The 22,758-nt window shown below is 24.5% G+C and overlaps 4 protein-coding genes across 4 annotated transcripts; 2 read left to right on the top strand and 2 right to left on the bottom strand.

Annotated features, from left to right (window-relative positions):
• Positions 1-285: 285 nt before the first annotated feature.
• Positions 286-1,727, top strand: Phum_PHUM063440 (GTP-binding protein era, putative; the record flags this gene model as incomplete). Its single annotated transcript, XM_002423451.1, has 6 exons — positions 286-298; positions 387-576; positions 714-891; positions 992-1,130; positions 1,210-1,410; positions 1,504-1,727. 6 exons carry the CDS (start codon positions 286-288, stop codon positions 1,725-1,727), a joined length of 945 nt encoding a protein of 314 aa, XP_002423496.1.
• An 868-nt stretch (positions 1,728-2,595) lies between these two features.
• Positions 2,596-3,048, bottom strand: Phum_PHUM063430 (uncharacterized protein; the record flags this gene model as incomplete). The annotated part of the gene is made up of 2 exons (XM_002423450.1): positions 2,596-2,821; positions 2,894-3,048. 2 exons carry the CDS (start codon positions 3,046-3,048, stop codon positions 2,596-2,598), a joined length of 381 nt encoding a protein of 126 aa, XP_002423495.1.
• A 508-nt stretch (positions 3,049-3,556) lies between these two features.
• Positions 3,557-5,873, top strand: Phum_PHUM063420 (glucose inhibited division protein A, putative; the record flags this gene model as incomplete). Its single annotated transcript, XM_002423449.1, has 6 exons — positions 3,557-3,561; positions 3,592-3,755; positions 3,871-4,911; positions 4,990-5,344; positions 5,422-5,704; positions 5,787-5,873. 6 exons carry the CDS (start codon positions 3,557-3,559, stop codon positions 5,871-5,873), a joined length of 1,935 nt encoding a protein of 644 aa, XP_002423494.1.
• An 859-nt stretch (positions 5,874-6,732) lies between these two features.
• On the bottom strand, positions 6,733-14,179 carry Phum_PHUM063410 (class B secretin-like G-protein coupled receptor GPRmth2, putative; the record flags this gene model as incomplete). The annotated part of the gene is made up of 5 exons (XM_002423448.1): positions 6,733-7,069; positions 7,540-7,678; positions 7,772-7,956; positions 10,328-10,406; positions 13,117-14,179. The coding sequence occupies 5 exons, from the start codon at positions 14,177-14,179 to the stop codon at positions 6,733-6,735; spliced, it is 1,803 nt and encodes a 600-aa protein (XP_002423493.1).
• Between the last annotated feature and the right edge of the window lie 8,579 nt (positions 14,180-22,758).

Raw genomic sequence — 22,758 nt, 5'->3', positions numbered from 1 at the left:
GTATTCATTTGATATTAAAATAAATAAAATAAATTTATAAATAAAAATTATTCCTTTTTTATTGACGGTGTAAAAATGGCGAAACTGCCCAGGCGTCGTTAAATATAATATCCAGGAGGTATATTACACGTCGTTTTTATTACTATGGTTACTTAATAATTATCACATATTTTATTTAATACTTTACAATAATAATAATAACACTATATTAAAATTATTATTATGTTATCATGTTACATTATTAAAAATATTTACGTCTTTTCAGAATTTTCATTTCGAATTAAAATGCTTTCGAAATGTAATTTTTTACGGCGTACGATTTCAACATCAACAAAATTCAGAAGAAGATTTTCCCGATACAAAATCAAAAAAAAAATTACTTAAAGTTGCCATATTGGGTCGACCGAATGCGGGAAAAAGCACGCTAATAAATAAAATATTAAAAATGAACATTTGTGATTCTTCGTCTAAAAGTCACACGACAAAATTTCCCATCAAAGCATCATTTACACATGGAAATACGCAAATTGTTTTTGTCGATACTCCTGGTTTGGTAACGAAAAAAGAATTTTCCAAGTGAGTTTATTAAAATTAATAATTCTCTTTAAACCACCACTTGTTTGAATAAAAACGAAAACCTTAAAAACATAATAATAATAATAATCATTTTTTGCCCTTTATTTATTATTATTTAATAACTCTGTTTTTTTTAGATTTGAATTAGACGATTCTATTGTCGGTTGGGAACAAAACGTTTTAAACGAAGTCGATATGATTGGATTAATATGCGAACTTCCTTATTTTAATACAAATATAAAATATCATAAGACTTTAATTAGAAAAATAAGAACTTTAAAAAACCCGAAACCGATTTTTTTAATATTGAATAAGGTAAATACATAATTTTTTTTTTTTGTTTTTGAAAATTTTTAAAACGATAAATTCTCATTAAATTCCTTTAAAAAAAAAAGTTATTTTCTTTTCGATATAGTACGATGTAATTAAGCAGTATTCATACGTCGGAAATTCTATCGATAATATTAATAAAGCTCTTGAAAAAGAAAATGAATCGGACGAAGAACTACCGAAAATTGAATTTTCAAAAATATTTCACATTTCCGCTTTAAAAAGTAAGCGAAAAAATTTTCGATCGATTGATTTTGTGACTACATTTTTTGTTGTAAAACATAATTTTAAAAATTATTTTAGATTTAGGAGTAGATCGAATAGTTGATTATCTTCTAAGCGAAGCAAAAGAAAGCGATTGGATATTAGATGACAATGTTTGCGATAAACCTCCTACTGTTATAATCACCAGTTTACTCCGTGCTAAAGTAATGGATTTACTTCCAAAAGAGGTTCCGTATCAGTGTTCGTTCGAAGTAGAGTATCTGGAAGAAAACGATTACGGTGAATATAAATATAAATACAATTTTTTTTTTTTTTTTTTTTTTTTTTTACACTTAAAAATATTTAATTATTGATTTTTTTCCGTTTACACAGGTGAACTTGTTTGCGTGGCTCTAGTACGATGCAAAAAATTAAAACATTTAAAATTAGCATTAACGCATAGAAAAAACAAATTGAAAAAATTAGTTAGAAATTTAGAATCTGATTTATTTATAATATTAGGTAAAGTAATCAGATTAAGAGTCGTTTTCGTCAGTGACGAAATAAATAAAGATAAACGACAAAACGTATTACAAAATAGTCGGTCACACGGGTAGTTGATTAAAATTGTAATTAATTGTATGTTTTTCAATGAAAATAAATTACATTTTTTAAATTTTTATTCAATTAAAATAAGATAAATAATTTAATTACAAATAATTTTTAATATTTCCTTTCCGAGTAAGAGAATATTTAATTTTTGATAATCGGAAAATTCCAAAATTTCAAACAATTGATAAGAAATTTCTTTATTTAAATGATTTAAAACGGATGCGGAAAAAATAATTGATGCTGCCAAAGTCATGTAATCAGCTGAAAATAATTTTAAAATAAATTTATTTCTCAATTAAAAACCTTTTCAAAAATTCAAAAATTTTTAATGTACTTTATTTTGATTTCGTTTTTAAGTGAAATACTATTTGTAAAACGATTAAATGAAGAACACACACCCTTAAATAATTGAATGTTATATTTTTCCATATTGATTTCATTTTTTAAATGTTTTTCAAATTTTTCCAAGAAATTCATATAAATAAGAGAATGGTAAATCATAGTTACATCTAAAATATCAATGCAGGTTTTTAAAAAAAAAGATGGTGGAATTTTTATTAAGTGAAAAAAATTTTGATTCATGTAATTTTCAAAAAACATTTCTATATAAGTTAATGGAGTTGTTGTCGGAATCTAAAATAAAAAATTATTATTATTTGAATAATCTTTTTGTTTAATAAATAATTATCATTTAAAAATAAATTTAATTTTTTTTTTATATTTCTTACATTAAAATCAAGAGATTTATAAATTCGACCTTCTGATTTTATGATATTTTGTTTCGAATATTCAAATGGATGATTCAAATGTTTCATTATATCTTGAATAGTCGATATAGTTATAATCTAAAGATTTTTCCAAATATTTTATGCATTATTGTATCTTATTTTTTAAGTGATTAAAAGTAAATTTTATGAATGAATGAATGGTACTAACACAATTATTGTTTGAATATTTAATTGCTAACTGAATACATGATAACATTCTCAATACAGATTGATTTATCATTCTATTAAAAATTATTTCCCATTCTGAGGAATGTAAATTTTCTGTATTTTTAAAAATGTCAACTACTATGTAAAAATGTGATATAAAGAACCTGGAAAAAAGAAAAATGATTAAATTCACACATGTGCAGCTATAAATCTTTCTAAGTTATTTTGATTATTACCTATCTAATAGTTCAACAGCTAAATATCTCACTTCAGGTGGTTGTTGAAGCATAAAACAAATGTTAAAAACACTTCCAATTATTTTCGGTGTGTAAAATGTAAATCTTAAACCTTCAGTACCTGCTTTTCGAACTTCATTCCAGTTTTTATCCATTAAGTAATTTTTCCATTCACGACTGTACTCAAAATAAATTATTTCTAAAGTAATATGTTTTTTTTTTTTAAATAAAAATAAAAAGTAACAATTGAAAAAAAATAAGTAAAAGTATTTTGTTTTAACCTTTATCTAATACTTCAGGAATCCAGTAAATGTCATTTAAAAAACGAATTTCAAATTCTTTTTCATTTCTTTTCTTTTTACTGTTTGGTGTAAAAAAATTTGAATAATCTATAAAATAATAATTATCATACGTTGTAAAAACGAAAGTATGATTTTTCATCAAAAGAAACTAAATTTTACCTGGTTTGTAATTCGTTTTCAAACGAGAAAACATTTAATTTTTTTTTTTTTGAATTACTAGCTTTTATCAAAGAATTTCGCAAAGCTCGTTCAACACATTAAATTAAATTTAAAATTAACGATAAGTTTTAATAAAAGGCAGTGGTTTTTAACCACCGGTTTACAATGTGTATATTTTTACTACGTTAAGTTATTATTTACAATGAAGTTAATTACTCATAGATTTTTAATATTTAGTAACGCACCTCGATTAGTTAATCGTTATTATTCTTCAGAATTTTTTTCTAAAAAGTATGATGTTATTGTAGTTGGTGGTGGACATGCAGGAGTTGAAGCCTGTTGTGCTGCCAGTAGAATGGGGGTAAATTCGTTACTGATAACCCATAAAAAGGAGAGTATAGGTAATTTTTAACATTTGTAATTTTTTTTTAAATTTACTTGAACTCAATTTTATTTCGTTTAAATACTAATATTGAATATTATTTTCCAATGATACACTTTTGATATTTTTTTTAGGTGAAATGTCATGTAACCCTTCTTTTGGAGGAATAGGAAAAGGACATTTAATGAAGGAAGTCGATGCTTTAGATGGAGTATGTGCGAGAATTTGTGATTTAACAGGCGTTCACTATAAAGTTTTAAATAAATCTAAAGGGCCAGCAGTTTGGGGTCCACGAGCTCAAATTGACAGAAAGTTATATAAGAAAGAAATTCAAAACGAGGTGTTTAATAAAACTTCTAATTTAGATGTCATGTTCACTTCAGTAGATGATTTATTAATTGATAAGGAAAGTAATTCTTGTTTAGGTGTTGTAACAAAACTGGGTGATAAAATATTAAGTAAAACTGTTATATTAACAACTGGAACTTTTTTAAATGCACAAATTAATATTGGTTTAGAAGTTAAACCAGCTGGAAGAATGGGAGATGAGCCTGCCATACCATTAGCAAAAACCTTGGAAAGATTAAAATTTTCCCTTGGTAGGCTAAAAACAGGAACTCCACCCAGATTAAGAAAGGAAACCATTGATTTTAGTGTCTGTATAAGGCAAGAACCAGATAATCCATCTCAGCCTTTTTCTTTTTTAAACAAAAAAGTATGGATAAGACCAGAAAATCAAATACCTTGTTTTTTGACTCACACAAATGAAAAAATTGGTAAAATTATAGCAGATAATATGCATTTGAACAGGCATGTCAGAGAAGAAATCAATGGACCTAGATATTGTCCTTCCATCGAATCTAAATATCTGCGATTTAATAGAGCCCAACATCAAATTTGGCTTGAACCTGAAGGGTTAGATAGTGATGTAATTTATCCTGGTGGTTTATCTTGTACATTACCTGAGGATTTACAACAGAAAATTGTTAATGAATTACCAGGTTTGGAAAAAGCAGTGATTGTGCAACCTGGTTATGGAGTAGAATATGATTATGTTGATCCTAGAGAATTAAATCCCAGTTTGGAAACAATTAAAGTACCAAACTTATTTTTTGCTGGTCAAATAAATGGAACGACAGGTTATGAAGAAGCTGCAGCACAAGGAGTTATTGCAGGTAAAAAATCACAGCCTGAAAATAGATAAAAAAAAAAAAGTTTTTTTAAATTATAAATGATAATTTTTTAAAAAACAGGAATAAACGCTGCAGCAAAATGTCAGGGAAAACCAGAATTTATAGTTAATAGGAGTGAAGGATACATAGGTGTTTTAATTGATGATTTAACTACACTGGGAACTAATGAACCATACAGAATGTTTACCTCTAGAGCAGAATTTCGATTATATTTAAGGCCTGATAATGCAGATCTTAGGTTAACCAAAAAAGGATATGATATAGGATGCGTTTCAAAAGACCGTTACGAATTAACTTTAAGCGTTGAAAATATTTTAAATGAAACAATAAAAAAATTAAAATCTGATTTTAAGTCAGTTTATTCATGGTGTGATATTTTAAAAATGAACAAGTCAAAAAATACTGAAAAAGTAAGGTAAGTAAAAAAATATGTTCATGTTTTTTTTTTTAAAATATTTTTTTCTTTATTTTAATTTTTTAAATTTTTTCCAGTGCAATGCAAATGTTTCCCTCTGTAAGATTTAATGCAAATTTTGATGAGCTTAGAAGTTTGAGTGAAACAGCTTTTAAACATTTACCAGAAGATAATATATTGTGTCACAGAATATTAGTCGAGGCAATTTACGAATCAGCTTTAGAACAAGAATTGTTAGAAATTGAAGAGGTTAGAAAACAAGAATCTCTTAAAATACCAAATTCAATTGATTATTTTAAAGAATCATTAAATATGAGTTTAGAAGAAAGGAGTAAATTATCATTGGCCAAACCTCAAACGGTGAGATTTATATACATATTTAAAATTCCATAAAAGTTGAATTAAAAAAAAAATTTTTACTTACGATTTATTTTTTTTACAGATCGCTGCTGCTTCCAGAATTCCAGGTGTGACTCCTGCTTCAATTATATATTTACTAAAATACGTTCAAAAAAATGCACTTCAATAAAATTAAAACTAAACAATATTAAAAAGGTTTTTTGTTTTTAACCACAAAATTACAAACAATTTACAGCAGACATCTTTTATACACACATGACAATTCGTTTCAATATAAAACTAATTTCATTTTAGGAAATCACAAAAAAAAAAAAAAAATGAATGAACGATTTAAATTAGTCAACGATTTCACATTTATAATAATACAATATATATATAATTATATATAAATTAAAAATTAAGAAACAATAATTTGTTTTTTAAATTAAGTACAAATTTGCCATTTAAAAAAAAAAAAAAAAAAAAAAATTGATCCGGTTTTTTTAAATATTAAATTTAATACGGATATAATCGATTTTTAATTGAGTAGATTACGTATCACGTGACCTCTACCTTTATTTATTTATTTATTTATTGTATATTTTAAATATTTAAGTCTGAGACAAAAAAAAAAAAAAAAGGAACACATAAATGTATTTACAGTCTTATAGATATTTTGAAAACCTTGAAATTTAGGCGAGGTTAGAAAGAATCTCGGAAATATTTATTAATTACTTTTTAAAATATTTTTTTTTTTTTTTTTTTTTTAAATTAATTTTCAGGTATTTTTACAATACCAACAAAGGATTCGGGCTCAGGCTTTCACCTGAGCAAATTATTTGGTAGAAAAGTGGCGGGGGGGGGGGGGGAAGAGAGAGAGAGAGAGAGAGAGAGCAATGGGATTAATAATTTTTTTTTTCCATATTGTTATTGTTAACAATTAAAAATAAAAAAAAACAAAACAAAATGGGGGGGAGGGAGGATAGGGTTTACAATTTAATACATTTTTCTGTTGGCTATCGTAATAAAAAAAAAAACAACAACATAAATTAACATAAAGTTTCACCGACAGGAACTTTTAAACTCGTATTTTGAGTATTGTTAAAAGTTGAATCTCCCAATGATGGTACATCTTGGGAACAACTTTGTTGATTACCATTCATGCTCGTGTTTGTGATTTCGCGGAAGCACCAAAGCCTTTTAAACGTTGCCCATATTTGTGGTTGACACCCTACTACGATAAATATAAAAACACCTTGCAACGCGTTTATTATGTCTGTGACATACCATGCACTTTGACCACCGACAGCCCATGATGTAACGTCAGCTATCCATGTGATACCCATTACAACGACCAATTTTAAACAAACTTTACCCAGGGTCGCCCTATAAAAACAAAAACAAACAAAAAATTGGGGGGTAAAAAAAAAAAAAAAGGTTTTACGATTCGAATAAATTATATACCTGAAATCCACAAACCTTTTTTTTTTTATTATTATTATTATAAATAATTAACATCTACCCACGACATTTAAAAAAAAAAATTTAAAACAAATAATAAAAAAAAAAAAAGTTTTATGTAATATTTACTTGGGCGTTTAGTAATAATGAATTAAAATTTTATTTTGTTTACAACGTAGGTGTGTGTGTGCTTATGTTTAGCCGTATGGGCAAAATAATAAAACAAATAATCTCTGCTTTAAAAACAACAAGAAGAAGATTTTTTTTTTTTTTTTAATGATCTTTTCTTATTTATTACAACAACAAATTTTATTATTATTATTATTTTTTTTTTCCATCCTGTTCACAAATATGTATAGAAAAAAAATTTAAAAAAAAAAAAAAATTTTTTTTACCTTTCTGTGGTTGATTTAACAACTTCACTCCTCCATAAACCGCAAGTGAGTTCTCTTGCCGTGAGAGCAAATAAAATTAAATTTAAAAAAAGGAGGATACCAATGGGACCGAAAAAATATGTAAATATTTCTAAATCACCTGTAAAAACAATAATAATAATAATAATAATAATTTTTTTTATTTGAAGTTAACGAGGAAAAAAAAAAAAAAAAAAAAATAAGGAAAACTCACCGTAAAACCAACAATTTCTGACGGCAAATTTTGGTTTGAGTATCGATGGAAATGATCCCTGTGGTAAATGATCGAATACTATGGCGGTTATTGCTATTATAGATGGTACTCCCCAAGCATATATTTCATACATTCTAAGCCTCCATACTTCTTGACTTTTATCTAAACTTGTCGGTCGAAGATCTCTAATGACCCCCCCCAAAAAAAAAAAAAAAAAAAAAAAAAAATGTTTACAAGACGACTGTAAAAAAATTTTTCTCTGAAAGACGGAATACGATTTGTTTTTAAAAAATCCGCCATTTGAAATTTTTTCCTTTTCATTCATTTTTATTTAATCAAATTTATTTCCTCTTTAAAAATTTAAATAGAAAAATTGGATAATTATTATTATTATTATTATTATTTAAAATAAACCACTTACAAAAAAAAAAAAAAAAATTAATCAAACGGTTTCTTTTCTAATGAGAAATAAATTACGTAATAAATTATTTTTAATAGTTTATTATTATTATTATTACTATTATTTTCACTTAAATTTTTTTTTTTTTTTTTTTTTACTAAACATTATTATTATTAAATTTAATATTAAGAGAGAGAGAGAGAGAGAGAGGGAGAGAGAGAGAGAAACTTATTTAATACGTTACAATTAACTACACACACACTGGAATAATTTTTCTTTTTTTTTTTTTTTTTTTTTTTTTTTGGTTTTTCAAATTAAAAATGGCGCCGACTTAATCATAAGACACCAACAAATACAATTTCCTTTTTTCCTTTTTTTTGCTTTTCCTTTAACGATTTTATTTTATTATCATTATTATCATCGTATTAAAATATCGAATATTTATTTATTGAAAAAAATAAATAAATAATTGTAATTTGATTTTTTTTTCTCTCCTTTTTTTTCTTTTGTAAATTAAAAAAAAATCAATGTGTGTGTGTGTGTGTGTGTGTGCGTGAGTGCGTGTGCAGTTTATATTAATTGATGTTTTATTTTAAAGACTTTGGCAGAAATGAAAAAAGAAAAAACGAATAGAATTTTATTTTTCTTTCATTCGAAACATTTTCATATCTATCAGTACACACAAAAACACAAAACTTTGGATTTAAGCCAGTTTTCATGATCGTTAAATTTAAATATTATTGATGGTTGTCAAATAATATCAAAATTAATAAATTTTTATTTTCAATTTTTTTCCATATTTCCAAAACCCAATTTCGTACCCATAATAATAATAATAATAATAATAATAATAATAATGATGATGAGAACGGTTACCGCGAGGGAAAACAAAGTAATAATAATAATAATAACGTTACAAATGATAATCAGACGTCGTCATGTAAAATAAAAAAAAATAAAAAAAATAAACTTTCAAGTTATTTGCGGATTCTAAAAGGAATGTCATTTGGGGAGGTAGTCGGGGGAGGATGAATAGGGGGGAAGAAAAAATAAGAATCATTAAACGGGGGGAAAGTTGAAAGGAAAAAAAAAAACGAGCCGAACGTACGGGTAAAAAAAAAGAAAAAGAAAAACATATTTAAAATTTAATTAAGTGTAACTCTAATTGTCACTTTTAACTTTTTGTGTACGCGCACTCACGCACTCACTCACGCACTCACGCACGCACTCAAAGAAAACGTTTATTTAACGTTTGCCGCAACTCAAACTCAAATTAAATAAATAAAAAAAATGGACGATTAAAAAAATTATTAATAATAATAATAATAACTTTTCTTTTTTCTTTTAATATTAAGAAAGAAATTTTTATTGAATGTGACCGTTTAATAATAATAATAACGGTTGACTTATTCTACCGAATGGTAGGATTAAGGTTAATTAGAAAATATATGGCATCATCATCATCATCATCATCATATAAAATTGGAAAGTGTTAATTATTATTAACTTTATACAATTTCGAAATTAATACGAATTAATCGTCCGTAGATGAACCTAAATCATGACTAAAGGAAAAAAAAATTTTTTTTTATTCTTAATGGCGATAATGGCGAGAAATTAAGTTTTAAATTTCTTTTCGTTGGGTAAATAAACTTTTGTTATGTTTTCAAAAGACAGAAGAGAGGGGGGAGAGGGGGGGAGGGAAAAGGGAAATGGCAAACAAAGTGTAATTTAATAAATATTAAGAAACAAAGGTAGACAATTTTTATTATTATAATAATAATAATAATAATTTTTTTTTTAAATAAGGGTTATCAAAGGATAACGTCGTGATTTTTTTTGATTTAATGAGGAAAAACTCCTCATGTGTGTGTGTGTGTGTGTGTGTGCGTGTGCGTGTGCGTGTGTGCATTACTCGAATATTTTTACCATTTTATTGCTTGGTAATTACAACAATAAAATGTTGCCTGAGGGTTTTTTTTTTAGGAAAAAGGCTTTGAACTCAAGTTTTTGGTATAACTTTCAAAAAAAATTTTTTTTTTTTTAAATGTTAACCGCGTTTTGTGGTTAACAAAATAAATCATTAACTCTCTCTCTCTCTCATTTTTAATTAATTTTTTGTAATTGCTAGGTATTTTAAATGTAAATCACCGTACCTGAAAGTCCACCATATGTTAAAACACATCGTGTTTAACCAAAAGAAAGCAGCCAAAAATAAAACGTGCATCAGTATCGCTGAAACAAAAAAAAAAAAAAACATTTTAATGATTTAAAAAAAAGTTCGAAAGGGCGTTTTAAGGGCAAAAAAATAATTATTTTTAAATAATAATAATAATAATAATAATAATTGTTTTTCTCAATCAAAACGTTAATAATGAAAAAGTCTGTACAATATCCTGACCACGTACAAACTTGTTCGGAATAAACAATTTGTTTATATTAAAATAAACTTTTAAAACTAATTTTTTTTTTTTTTTTTTTATTAAAAAAAACATTTTTCGGTTTTTTCTGTGCGTGTGTGCGTGTGTGTGTGTACGTGCGTGTGAGTGTACAGAAAGAAACACATCAATATTTACCAAACTTTAACTTTATTTATTTATTTTTTTTAAAGGGAAAACAAAAAAAAAAAACAAACGCATGGCAAACCGACATTAAATCCCAAAAAAAAAATTTTTTGATTATAATTAAATAAAAGTAGATTATGTGTAAAAAAAGGGTTCGTTTAACATGGGTTTAAAAAAAAAAAAAAAAAAAATTACTCATGCATTGTATTATTATTATTATTCTTGGGAGTCAATTAGTAAAATGGCCCTTCTTAAATACTTTTTCTCTTATTCTTTTACAGTATATAATATGTATTAATGGGATTTAATGCATAACATGCATGCATGCAAACGGCAACGAAACATTAATCAAATCAATTGCACGCACGTTAAAACTCTTCAAAATGAACAAAAAAATTTATTATTATTATTATTTATTATTTATTATATTCAAGGTTCTAACGCTCTTGTGTTACATTAAATCAAACCGTCCGTACCTTTTTTTTTTTTTTTTTTTTTTTTTTTTTTTTTTTGTAATGCAATAGAGTAAGTTCGGTAGCTTAACATCACGTAACAACAATCCAAAATACACCCAGAGGTAACAACTCACGTGGAACCAGATTTATTTTATTTTATTTTTTCGTATACGAAAAAGTTTTTTTTTTTTTTTTTTGCTAACCATTACCCATCGGTAGGAGGTACCTAGGTAGGTACCTAAGTACCTATTCCTTTTAAGGTTTAACATTTTTATTAAAAAAAAAAAATTCGTATATTTAACACTAGTAAGAATCGAGTTGGTTTATAAGGCGACTTGGGTTAATTAAAACACAGACACAAGGTGAACCGATATAGTAATGATAGTAATAATAATAATAATAATAATAATAATAATAAAACGAAAATAAAAAGTAGGAAAAGAATGTGTTCGAGTCGGAAGGCGAGTTTATATAATATTGTTAAAAATTAAAAGAAATTAAATATTTTTCTTTCTTTTTTTTTTTGGACGGAATAAATATAAATGAAGTAAACCTTGAAATAATAATAATAATAATAATAATAATTTTTGTTGTTATTATTATTAAACACTATGATGTAAACTCTTTAATAAAAAAAAAACTATGTAAAACAAATTCTTTGATGACCCAGATATGTACAAATCGACGACTAACAGTAACTTTATTTTACAAAGTCAAGGTTACCACAAGTGAATAGACCCTTAATACTACTCATTTGGATTCCATTGTTTTTATTTTCTTTATTGAAAAATTTAAAAAAAAAAAAAAATCGATATTGAGAATCGATTTGTAAAAAAAAAAAAAAAAAGGGCATCGTTGTAAACGAAAAAAAAAAAAAATATTAGAAAATTTTTTTTCTCTTATTGAACTTTCTATTAACCTAAACATTTGATTCATTGAAATCAAAAAGAGAGAAAACTACGTCACTGATAATAATAAACAATTTATATTTGATCTCACTGTGGTGGGTGTGTGCACGTTTTTATTATGGGTTATTTAAAATTTTATTCGGTTACATTTACAAATAAAAAATTGTTTAGATTCTCCCTTTCTTTCTATCTATCTCTATCTCTCTCACACACACACTCCTCGTGTATTTCTTGCCTCCCCTCCTCCCCTTCCCCCTTTTTACTACTCCCTGAGAAAAAAAAAATTTTCGATTTCATAATTCGTTATTATTATTATTATTTATCCTTACGTATCGTACTAAATAAAAAAATTGATAAATCAATAATAATCGATTGAATTTTTTTTTTATTCAGTGCGTCATGTTTAGTAATTATTTTTATCAAAAAAAAAAATTTGTATTTACTCATTTATATTAATAAACCGAAAGTAAAAAATAAAAAGTGTTTTGTATGCTTTTAATACTTAAAGGTTGTAACAACAACAACAACAACAACACCAACCAAAAAAAAAAAAAAAAATTTTTATCAGACAAATTCATTTAAAAAAGAACACATTATTAGTCACAACCGTGTGTTTACATGAAAAAAAAAAAAAAAAAAAAATTAATTTCAGGGTCCAAAATGACTAAACCGTACAAATCGATGATTTTTCTTTCTTTTCTTTTCTTTTCTTTTTTTTAGGGTTGTTAAAGTTTTTATGTGAGAGAAAAGAAAAGAAATTCAAATCGAATTTTTTGATAAATGAATAAATGAATCGAATATAGATTATTGTTAATGTTGTTACTCATGTGGTGAACAATAACAAAACAAAAAAAAAAAAAAGATAAATGGTAATGTTGACTACTACTTCCTAAAATTTCCACGTTTACGTTTATGTAACTAATTATATGTTTTGTTACCGATGATATATATATTAATAAACTGACGAAATGTTTTTGTGTTTTTGTTGTTTAAAAAAAAAAAAAAAAAAAAAACTCACCGAACACGGTGCAAATTTCCAATGAAAACGTATGTCCGACGATTTGCGTGACGGCCAACAGGAAATCACCCAACATCAAACACGCAACGTGATAAGTTTGACATCTCCAATGAAGCATGTGATGAGTACTAGGTACTAAATAACCGGTGGCTAAAGTTGCAGCTAGAAAAAAAACACTCACGAACAAAGCCAATGGGTAAAGAGTCAATCGAATGTCTCCTTGTTCGGGTGCTATTCTAGACCCGTTCACGGGTACGGGTAAAAAATTCGGACAGGTAAAAATCGTTGGGATTTTAACATTTTTTTCTTCTTCCACGTATTCCAAACAAAATGTTTTCGGTTCTAGGAGTACTTTTGCAGTTGGCAAATACAATGATCCATCTTGTTGCAACGAGGAATTATGTTCGGATAATCTTCCCGTGAATATGTAACCCTCTTCGCAATCCGGAAAACCGTATTCGAAAAATGTATTCGTTAAATTTAATACGGACGAGGATGTGGTGTGTTGTAGAAATTTGGGAAGAGTCGCGGGTTCCCCATAAGGTACCACCACGGTGCATCCATTTAATTCTTTCGAATATATTTTTTTATTTCGGCAACATTTTTTTATGAAAACTCTTTTGACTTGTTCCGCGGGTGGTCCGTTGTACACGTAATCGAAATTATCATTTTTAACGCAAACAACAGCGGAACTATCATCGATGCAGAAAGATCGATGATTTAAAAAATATCCTTCGTACCACAGAGAACCATTGTCGAGCAATAGAAATTGTTTGTAATGGAGATTAATAAATTCTTCTTTTTCATTTTCACCGCATTTCGGCCTTTCGTTATTAACCGTCCATGAATTTAACAATTCTTTAACTTCGTACGAATTTAATCTTCGTGTAAAATTTTTCGTCACAACGATCGGAATCCATTCTTGAGGCGAACTCACACATAATGAATTCTCGTTTAAAAATTCATTATCCGGACAACACTTATTTAATATCACGGTACCACTTGTTGGCACAAAAATATTTAGGCAAGTTAAAAATTCTATTAGAAAAGTCAATATCTTCATTTTCATCTCTCGGTCGTGTCAATGATCGATCACATAACTGAAAACAAAACAAAAACACGATGACGATGACGACTACGACGACAATAATAATAATAAAATCGTTACTTTTTTTTTTTTCAAACAAAGGTAAAACAAAAACAAAAGAGAAACAAAAAAAAAGAAAAAAATTTAAGAGAACTAAACGACTAAACGGTGTAAAAAAAAAATTCAACGAGCGGTTAAATGAAATTTGCTGAACGCGTTAAATTTATACACCACACAGTCGCCATAATATATGGTTTTTTGTTATTTACTGAGTTATTAAGTAACCATTATTCACAACCCGTTGATTATATGACAAAAACTTTTTTTCTCTCTCTCTTTTCCTATGGCTGCCAAGATCAAAAATTTTCTTTTCACTTTGTTTAATAATACAACTTTATGGTAGTAACGGTAATTTAAAAAAAAAAAATTTTAAGAAGGGCGAATAAGTCGACCATTAAAACAACAACTAGAAATTTCTTTTTCATTCTTTCTTTCTTTCTTTTCTCCTTCGGTTTTTTTTTTTTTAACTATCAAATAAGCAGAAAATGTAATTCGACATGCAAATGCGGTTTTAATTTCTCATTCCAGAATTTTTTTTTTCATTCTTTCATTCTTTCTCATTTAATTCAATACTTTCTCTAAATATTTTATTACTATGGTATCATTTTATCATTCTTTTTCTTATTACTCTTTAACGAATTTTTTTTTTTTATATAAAAAAAGCAAAGAAAGAAAATCGTATATCGTTGTTTGTTTGTTTTTCCAAATCTCTAAATATTTTCCATTTTTTTTCTTTTCTTTTGTGAATGGATATAAAAATGTCGGTCGTTTTTGATTTCTATCCTATATATATTATATACATATAAGTTTAAAAATTTATTTTTAGTATTTTAATATATATATATATAAATAACAAAACGACTACTGGTTTATAATAATCAATAACAACAAATACCGGTTGGCATTGTGTCGCTTTTTATAATCAGATTATTATTATTATTATTATTTATATTGACCGTAATCGTGCCTAATCAGGTTTATAACTGAAACACATGTAAATATTTTTAACATTTCTTTTTTTTTGTTCCTTTCTATAAAATGTTTTTCTTGGAATTCCATAATATTTGCAAAAACGACAAAAAAAAAAAAATTGGCATGAAATGATTGTGGTAAACCATCGACTGTTTTTTTTTTTTTTTAAAAAACTTACCTAAAAAAATTTATTATTAAAAAAAAAACGACTATATTAAAATTTAAATCGTTTAAATTAAAAAAATTACACACTTTAAACATCATATGTAAATATTTAAATCTTTTTTTCTTTTTCGTTTCGATTAAAAAATCAAAGAAAACGAATCCGAATTTGAAAAAAAAAAAAAAACGTTAAATAACTTGCACGATATTAAACGGAAAATTTTATAATGGTAAACGACGACATTTCTTTTCTTTTTTTTTGAAAACACTTTCTCTAAATAAAATATTAACGGTTTCAAACGGTAAGTGTTAGCAATAAGTTAGAGAGAAAAAAAAAAAAAAAAAAAAAAAAACATGAAAACGTTAACGATGATCACGATGGTCGTCGCAAAACCTGAACGACAACATAATAATAATAATAGTAATAAACATTTAACGGCTACGTCCGAATACAAACTGATGAGGAACGTGCACCGAGAGTCCAGAGTTTAGAAAACGCGGAGGCAGCGACACGCTCGCTCGCTCGCTCGTTTCCTCACCTCCTTGCTTTCTTGCTTGCTCGTTCAGATTCTTTTAACCGATTTTATTCTAAAAAAAATTTTTTTTTTTTCATACGTTTGCACCTGGCCTCTTTCCTCCGTTAATCATAATCATCATCATCATCATCATTATTATCATCTTCTTCTACTTTTTCTCTTTAATAATCATCTTTTTCATCATGTTGCCCCTTCTTGTGGAATTTTTGTAATCCCCATCATTTGAAATCTCGTAAGGGTACGTTCAGGCACCTCACGGGAAAAAATTTAATAAAACATGAAAGTGTTTGAACCTTTGCCAGGTCGATCAAATTGGTTTATTTAATTTAGCACAAATTTCTGCTAATAAAGTTATTTTCCGTTGTCTATTTTTTTTTCTTTTTTTTTTAAATCTTTTAATCGTGTATTACCATTATTAAATCTTTAATTATTTACTTTATTAATAATAATAATAATAATAATAAATAGTTTTTTTTTGTTCAGTTGTCGTTTTAACCGTTTCATTTATTATTATTATTATTATTAAATTCGAACCTGAATATCTGGTTTTTTTTTTCATATATTATGAAAAATTATAATAAATAATTTTATTAAAAAAAAACTTATGACGACGTATTGAAAAATAATAATAATAATAAAATTTAATACGGTTTTATATATATTATTACATTTCGCGAGTAAGTTCAGGCAGGCAGGTATCAGGTTGATTTTTTTTTTTAAGAAGCCTTAGGCAAAACAACAAATTAAATTTATTTTATTTTTTAAATATCATTATTATTATCATTATTATTATTATTTATTATATTTTATCCGTAAATTTAAAAAGTAATATAAAACTAAAGTTTTTAATCGTTATTGAATTTTTTTTTTTAATATATAAAACTTCTGTTTTATTAAATTACTTCAAAGATAAAAAAACCGTTAAAAAATAACACGTCGTCTGCTTTTTTCCTTTGCTAATTAGTCAAAACTAAATTTTTTTTTTGTATTATTGATAATTCAATTACAAAATAAATACGAAGAAAAAAAATTTTTTTGTAATTTGATACTTAAACCTTATATACATTTATTAAACAGAGACGTACTTGATTTATTTAATAATAATAATAATAATAATGATAATGATAATGATAATTGTTTTTAAAATTAATCGTTAAGTAAGAAAGTTTAACAAATCAAGAGGGATCATTTTAAAAATCATTCGGGTTATTTTTTTTTTTTTTTAATTAACAAAAAAAAGAAAGAAACGGTTAATACTTAGCAAAACAAATTTTTTTTTTATCTGTTTTTATAATATAAGTTCATTGCCGTTTAAAAAAAAAAAATTAGTTGATGAAAATTATTTTAAACTACGTCATATATGCTAATAATCTTTTTAAAATGTGGCCCAAAAAAAAAAAAAAAAAACGTTAAAAACAACAAAGAACTTCTCCCCCTCCCCCCCCCCCCCCCTTTTTTTATTTTAAAGCCGGCATTTACCTTTTTTTTCTTTTTTTCTTTTCATCTTTTTGTGTAAATTTTATGCTTGGGGAAAAAAATAAAAAAAAAAACCATTGAAAAATTTTTACAAAATAAAATTTTACAAATTATTTAAATTTGACCGTTTTTTTTTTTATTAAAATGGCGCCACTTTGACGATGTTTACCCAAAAAGAAGGGAAAATTTTCAAGAATCGGAAAATCCTTTTTGCCATCGTTGTTGAATTTATTTTATAATCATATTAACAACATCAAAACATGTCTGATATTATTATCATCATTATTATTATTTCAAATAATTTTTTGCTATCATTAAAAAAAAAAAAAGAAATTATTTTGACGCTTTGATTTCATTTTAATTTATGAGAATTAATTATCCATTATTCATTGTTTGTTTGTTTGTTTGTTTTACTTTAATAATAATAATAATTTCTCTCAACAAACCCCCAATTTTTTTTTTTTTTTTTTACAACAATTTAAACACATTCGTTTAATGATGATAATAATAATAATGAGTTTATTAACCGGATGTTTTTCTTTTACTAAATATCCATATAAGCAGAAGCAGAAGAAAAAAAAAAAAAAAAAAGTTATGACTTATCACATTTTAAAATTTATTTTCTTTTATTGTTTATATGGATGAAGAGGAGGAGGTTGAAGAGGAAAAAAAATGAGGAGGAAAATGGTCCATGATGGTCAAACATGATAGAGGTAAAAAAAAAAAACAATTGATCATGTTTTAAAAACGTAATCCAAATAATAATAATAATATCATTAATGTAAGAAATTTTATATCAACGAACATGAGTCATAGGAGGTCATAGAAATTTTTTTTTTTGGTTAATTGTCGTCTTTACGTTTCGTCTCTTCTTGACCTGAGTTTTTGTTTGTATAAAAATTTTAATAATAATAATAATAATCATTCGTTAAATAAATCCGAAATTGTTTTTTTTATGTTGAAATGTTGCAACATTGCATTGTCATAATTTATGTTTTTTTTTTTTTTTTTTTTTTTTTTTTTTTAATAAGCAAATGATAATAATTACGTTTAAATTTTATATACGTAACTAACTTTATCGTAAAAAAAAAAAAATTATTTATGTTGTTATCGTGTTATTGAAAAGTGTTTGTACAACGACAAAAATTGTTTAAGAAATAGATAAAATTAACGGTTACCATTAGATAATTGTAAATAAATAAATAAATAAATAAAATGTTAATAAACAACCAGGAGCAAACATTAAATTCTACGTATCGTTTTTTGATTATGTTTATTACCTGATCGAACGAGGTAATAAAAGTATTATTATTATTAATAATTTAAACCGTAAGTTATTATTATTATTATTATATTTAAATCGTTTGAAAAAATTAAATTATTTATTTTTTTCACGTTTTTATTTGTTGCGATTATTATTAAAAAATATTTTAAAAAGGTATCCATGAATAAAGAAAAAAATAATTTTATGTTTATCTTATGGGTTGATTATTTTAAATCGCGTCAACGGTTTTTTTTTTTAATAATTAAATAAATATTATTTTATTAATTAATTAATCATATAAATAATTATTTTATTAAATTTGCCATTTATAATCAAAATTTTTTTCCACTTGTATTATTTAAATAATACGTAAAATTTATGACGTCATCTTAGTTAAAATAAACTGTCATGTACGTTTGTGGTTTTTTTTTTTTTTTTTTTTTTTTTTAAATTCTTCGAGGTATAAAATTGAAACGGTTGAATGAATAAGAAAAAATTTTTTTAACACCTAATAATAATAATAATAATAATGATAATGATAATAATTTAAAAAAATTTTTTTTTTATATACGGACGTAAAGAATTTATAAATTATATTGAGAGTATATAATTTGTTTGGCTGGGGTTTAAATCCAAGAAAATATAAATAAATAAATAAAATTATTTATGTAATGAATTTTATTTTAAAAAAAATAATGATAATAATAATAATAAATATCATAGGTTATTAGAAAAATTTTTTTATTTAAAGAAACCCAAATGAAAAAAAAAAAAAAAAAAAAAAAATTATGAAATAAAAATGTCGATAATGATTTATGTAGAAAATTAATAAAAAGGAGTACCCGAAAATATTTTATTTATTTATTTATTAATTAATTACATAATTTTTTTTTTTTTACCTTTTTGATCCATATAAGGTTTTGCATCACTTTTTGAATTATCATTATTATTATTATTATTATTTTTGCCATAGGCTCGTAACACACGTCAATTTTTATTTTTCCTAATCATGGTATCCCCAAATCTTTACCTCTTACCTATAAAAATTTATTACGAAATTTTTTTTTTTTTTTTTGCTGATTAAAACATACTCGGTTGTTGTTCGTTGTTGTTGTTCTGTATGCAGAATACATAATATTACAATTGTTTGTTATTTTTATTTATTAACAACCGAGTTTTTGTTAATTTTTTTGTACTTACCAAAAAAAAAAAAAAAAAAAATTTCTCCAACCAGAAAAAAAAAGAATTTCGTTCATTTTGTAATTAAAATTTTTTTTGTTATTTTCACTTCTTTTTCATCATCATCATCATATCATCATCATGAGCATGACTTTCAATTTTTGCTAATTTTGTTAATTATTTTATGAATGAATGAATGAATGAATGACTAGAACAATTCAAAAATTTTATTTTAAAATAAATAAAAAAAATTGTTTGGGTTTTTCTTTTCTTTTCTTTTCTTCTTCGAAATGATAAAAAAGTCAACAATTTTTAGTTTTTTTTTTCTTATTAAAATTTATTTTTTCATATGAAATTACGTCATAATTTATTATTATTATTATTATAACGTTCAACTGTTTATATATATAAAAAAAAAATGTTTAACAAGTTAAAAGTAATCGATATTTATTTAAAAATATTTTCAAAAACGTTAACAACATTTAATCCCGTTGAAAAAAAAGGGAGAAGGAGAGAGAGGGGGAAAAGGGAGCAATAACAAATCGAAAATTTTTATGGACCCTTTGGATCCCTCCCGTCCTTTTCCTTTTCATTTCCGCTTGGATATTTTTATAAAAACATAATCACAATAGATTAAGACCGTGGAATGTTTTTAATAAGAATCACACAATAAAGAAGAAAATTCCATGTTTTTTTTTTTTTAATAACAAAAAAAAGTAATAAAAGGTGGTATTTATTGAAAAAATTTAGGGGATGAGAGCAGATGGTAATACCAACTACTATTGCAACCCCCATTAGTTGGCAAGTCTTTTGTATTTATTTCTTTTGTCACGCATCATCGGCTCCCTTTTTTTTTCTTTCCTACTTTCTTACTCAAATCTTATTTTTCAAACTAATTTTAAGGTGGTTACTATTATTATTATTATTATTATTATTTATATTTCTTACTCTAGAATAATAATAATAATAATGAAATTTTTATGACTTGAATTCAAACGATAGCAATAAAAAAAAAAAAAACAGCAATAATAAAATATTTGAATGTATCATTCGGTATTATATAATTAAATTTAAATTATTATAATTGTTAATAATAATAATAATAATAATAATAATTAACGTAACGGTTACGTTATTTTAAATTACAGGAATAAATATTTTCAATGGCGGAAGTAGAGAGTGAAATAAATAAAAAAAAAAAAAAAAAACGAAAAGAAGGCGTTTAAATGTGGAAATTCTAAAAAAGTTTTCAACTCCTACAAAAAAAAAAAAAAAAGGCAGAATTTTTATAAAAAAACTTATTTCGATTGAGTTTTTTTTAACGAATCATAAATCTTCTTATATTAAACGTCTTTAAAAATTTTAATTAAAAAATGTTTTCCCTTATTAAATATAGTTTAATGTTAAATGTTTCTTAGGAAAAACAAACGAAAGAAATTTACTTTTTTTAAAATTATAAATAAAAAAAAAACTTTTTTCTATTCACAGATTTTTAATTTTTTTAATTTTTTCCTTCTGCTTTTTTTTGATTTTTTAAAGAAAGTTCCGTTTATAGTTTAATATTATTTTATTTTATTAAAATTTCACCTTTTTTTTCTTAGGTAAATAAATCAATAAATCAATAAATAAATTAATAATTCGTGTGTGATTTGTTTTTGTTTTCATTAACCAATTTTTAACATTGCTGTCTCTTAATAATTATCATTATTATGTCTATTTTTTTTATTTGTCTTTGAATCATAATGAATAATGAATAAGTATTATTATTATTATTATTATTATTATTAACGACGCATGTAAATAAATTTTTTTATTTTAAAGTGTGCAAAAATACATAATTATTATTTATGGTTTTTTTTTTTTTTTATTTTCGTTTTATTGTTTGTTTAAAAATATTATTTATTTATTTATTATTAAACTATTTTCTCTCTCTCTCTCTCTCTCTCACACGTTTACAATAAAGCCCCCCCTAAAATATATTTCTTTTCTTTTTTTTTTCAGAATGGATAACGATAATAATGATTGTTTACATAAAAATGAAGTAACAATAACAATAAAACAAAACATACCTTGTTCGATATCAAACGAAATATTATTTTTATTAAAAAATATTAATAATAATAATAATAATAATAAATATTATCACGACGAGAGTTTTTTAAATAAATTATCGTTGATAAAAAATAAATTATTTTATTATTATTACGAATACGTAAATAATAAATTGAAAAAAATAAAATGGAATTTTTTATTTACTAATAAAAAAATTTTTTATTTTATTTTTTTCGCGAGTTTAACGGAAGTAAGTCCCCATTATTATCATTATTATTATTATTTATAATAATTTATTTGTTGCGAATATAAATGCAAACAAATTTAAAATTACTTTTAAAAAAAAAAAAAAATAAATATTAACACGTTGAAACATTAAATGTTTTTTTTTTTTTTTTTTTACTATATAAAAATAAAACTTTCAGACCGAATTTTTTTTAAACTAATAATCGTAAAAATTTTTTTTTTTTTAAAGATGAAATTTACCAAAAAACGATTTAATGCCATTAAAAAAAACAGAAAAACAGAAACACGGTAAATGCCAAAAATACTTTTTATTATTTAAAAAAAAAATCAAAAGCTTTTTATTATTAAATAATAATAATAAAAAAACAACATTTTCAAACGATTTTTAATTAATTAACCGTAACATAAAAAAAACATGTTATAACGCGAAAAAAGGTCGTTGAATTTGCCAAAATTTAACGAAAAATATTTTTTTAAAACAAATAATAATAATAATAATAATTCGTATTTGTTTACGTATATAAATCACGTTTAGGTTATTTTTTATTACAAAACAAACGAACGCCTTAGAAAAATACTGTTATACGACCAGCACAACAAGAAACAAA

The sequence above is a fragment of the Pediculus humanus genome, genomic scaffold (assembly GCF_000006295.1).
Source record: "Pediculus humanus corporis 1103172107412 genomic scaffold, whole genome shotgun sequence".
Classification (NCBI taxonomy): domain Eukaryota; kingdom Metazoa; phylum Arthropoda; class Insecta; order Psocodea; family Pediculidae; genus Pediculus; species Pediculus humanus.
This window is presented reverse-complemented; position numbering and strand designations above follow the sequence as displayed.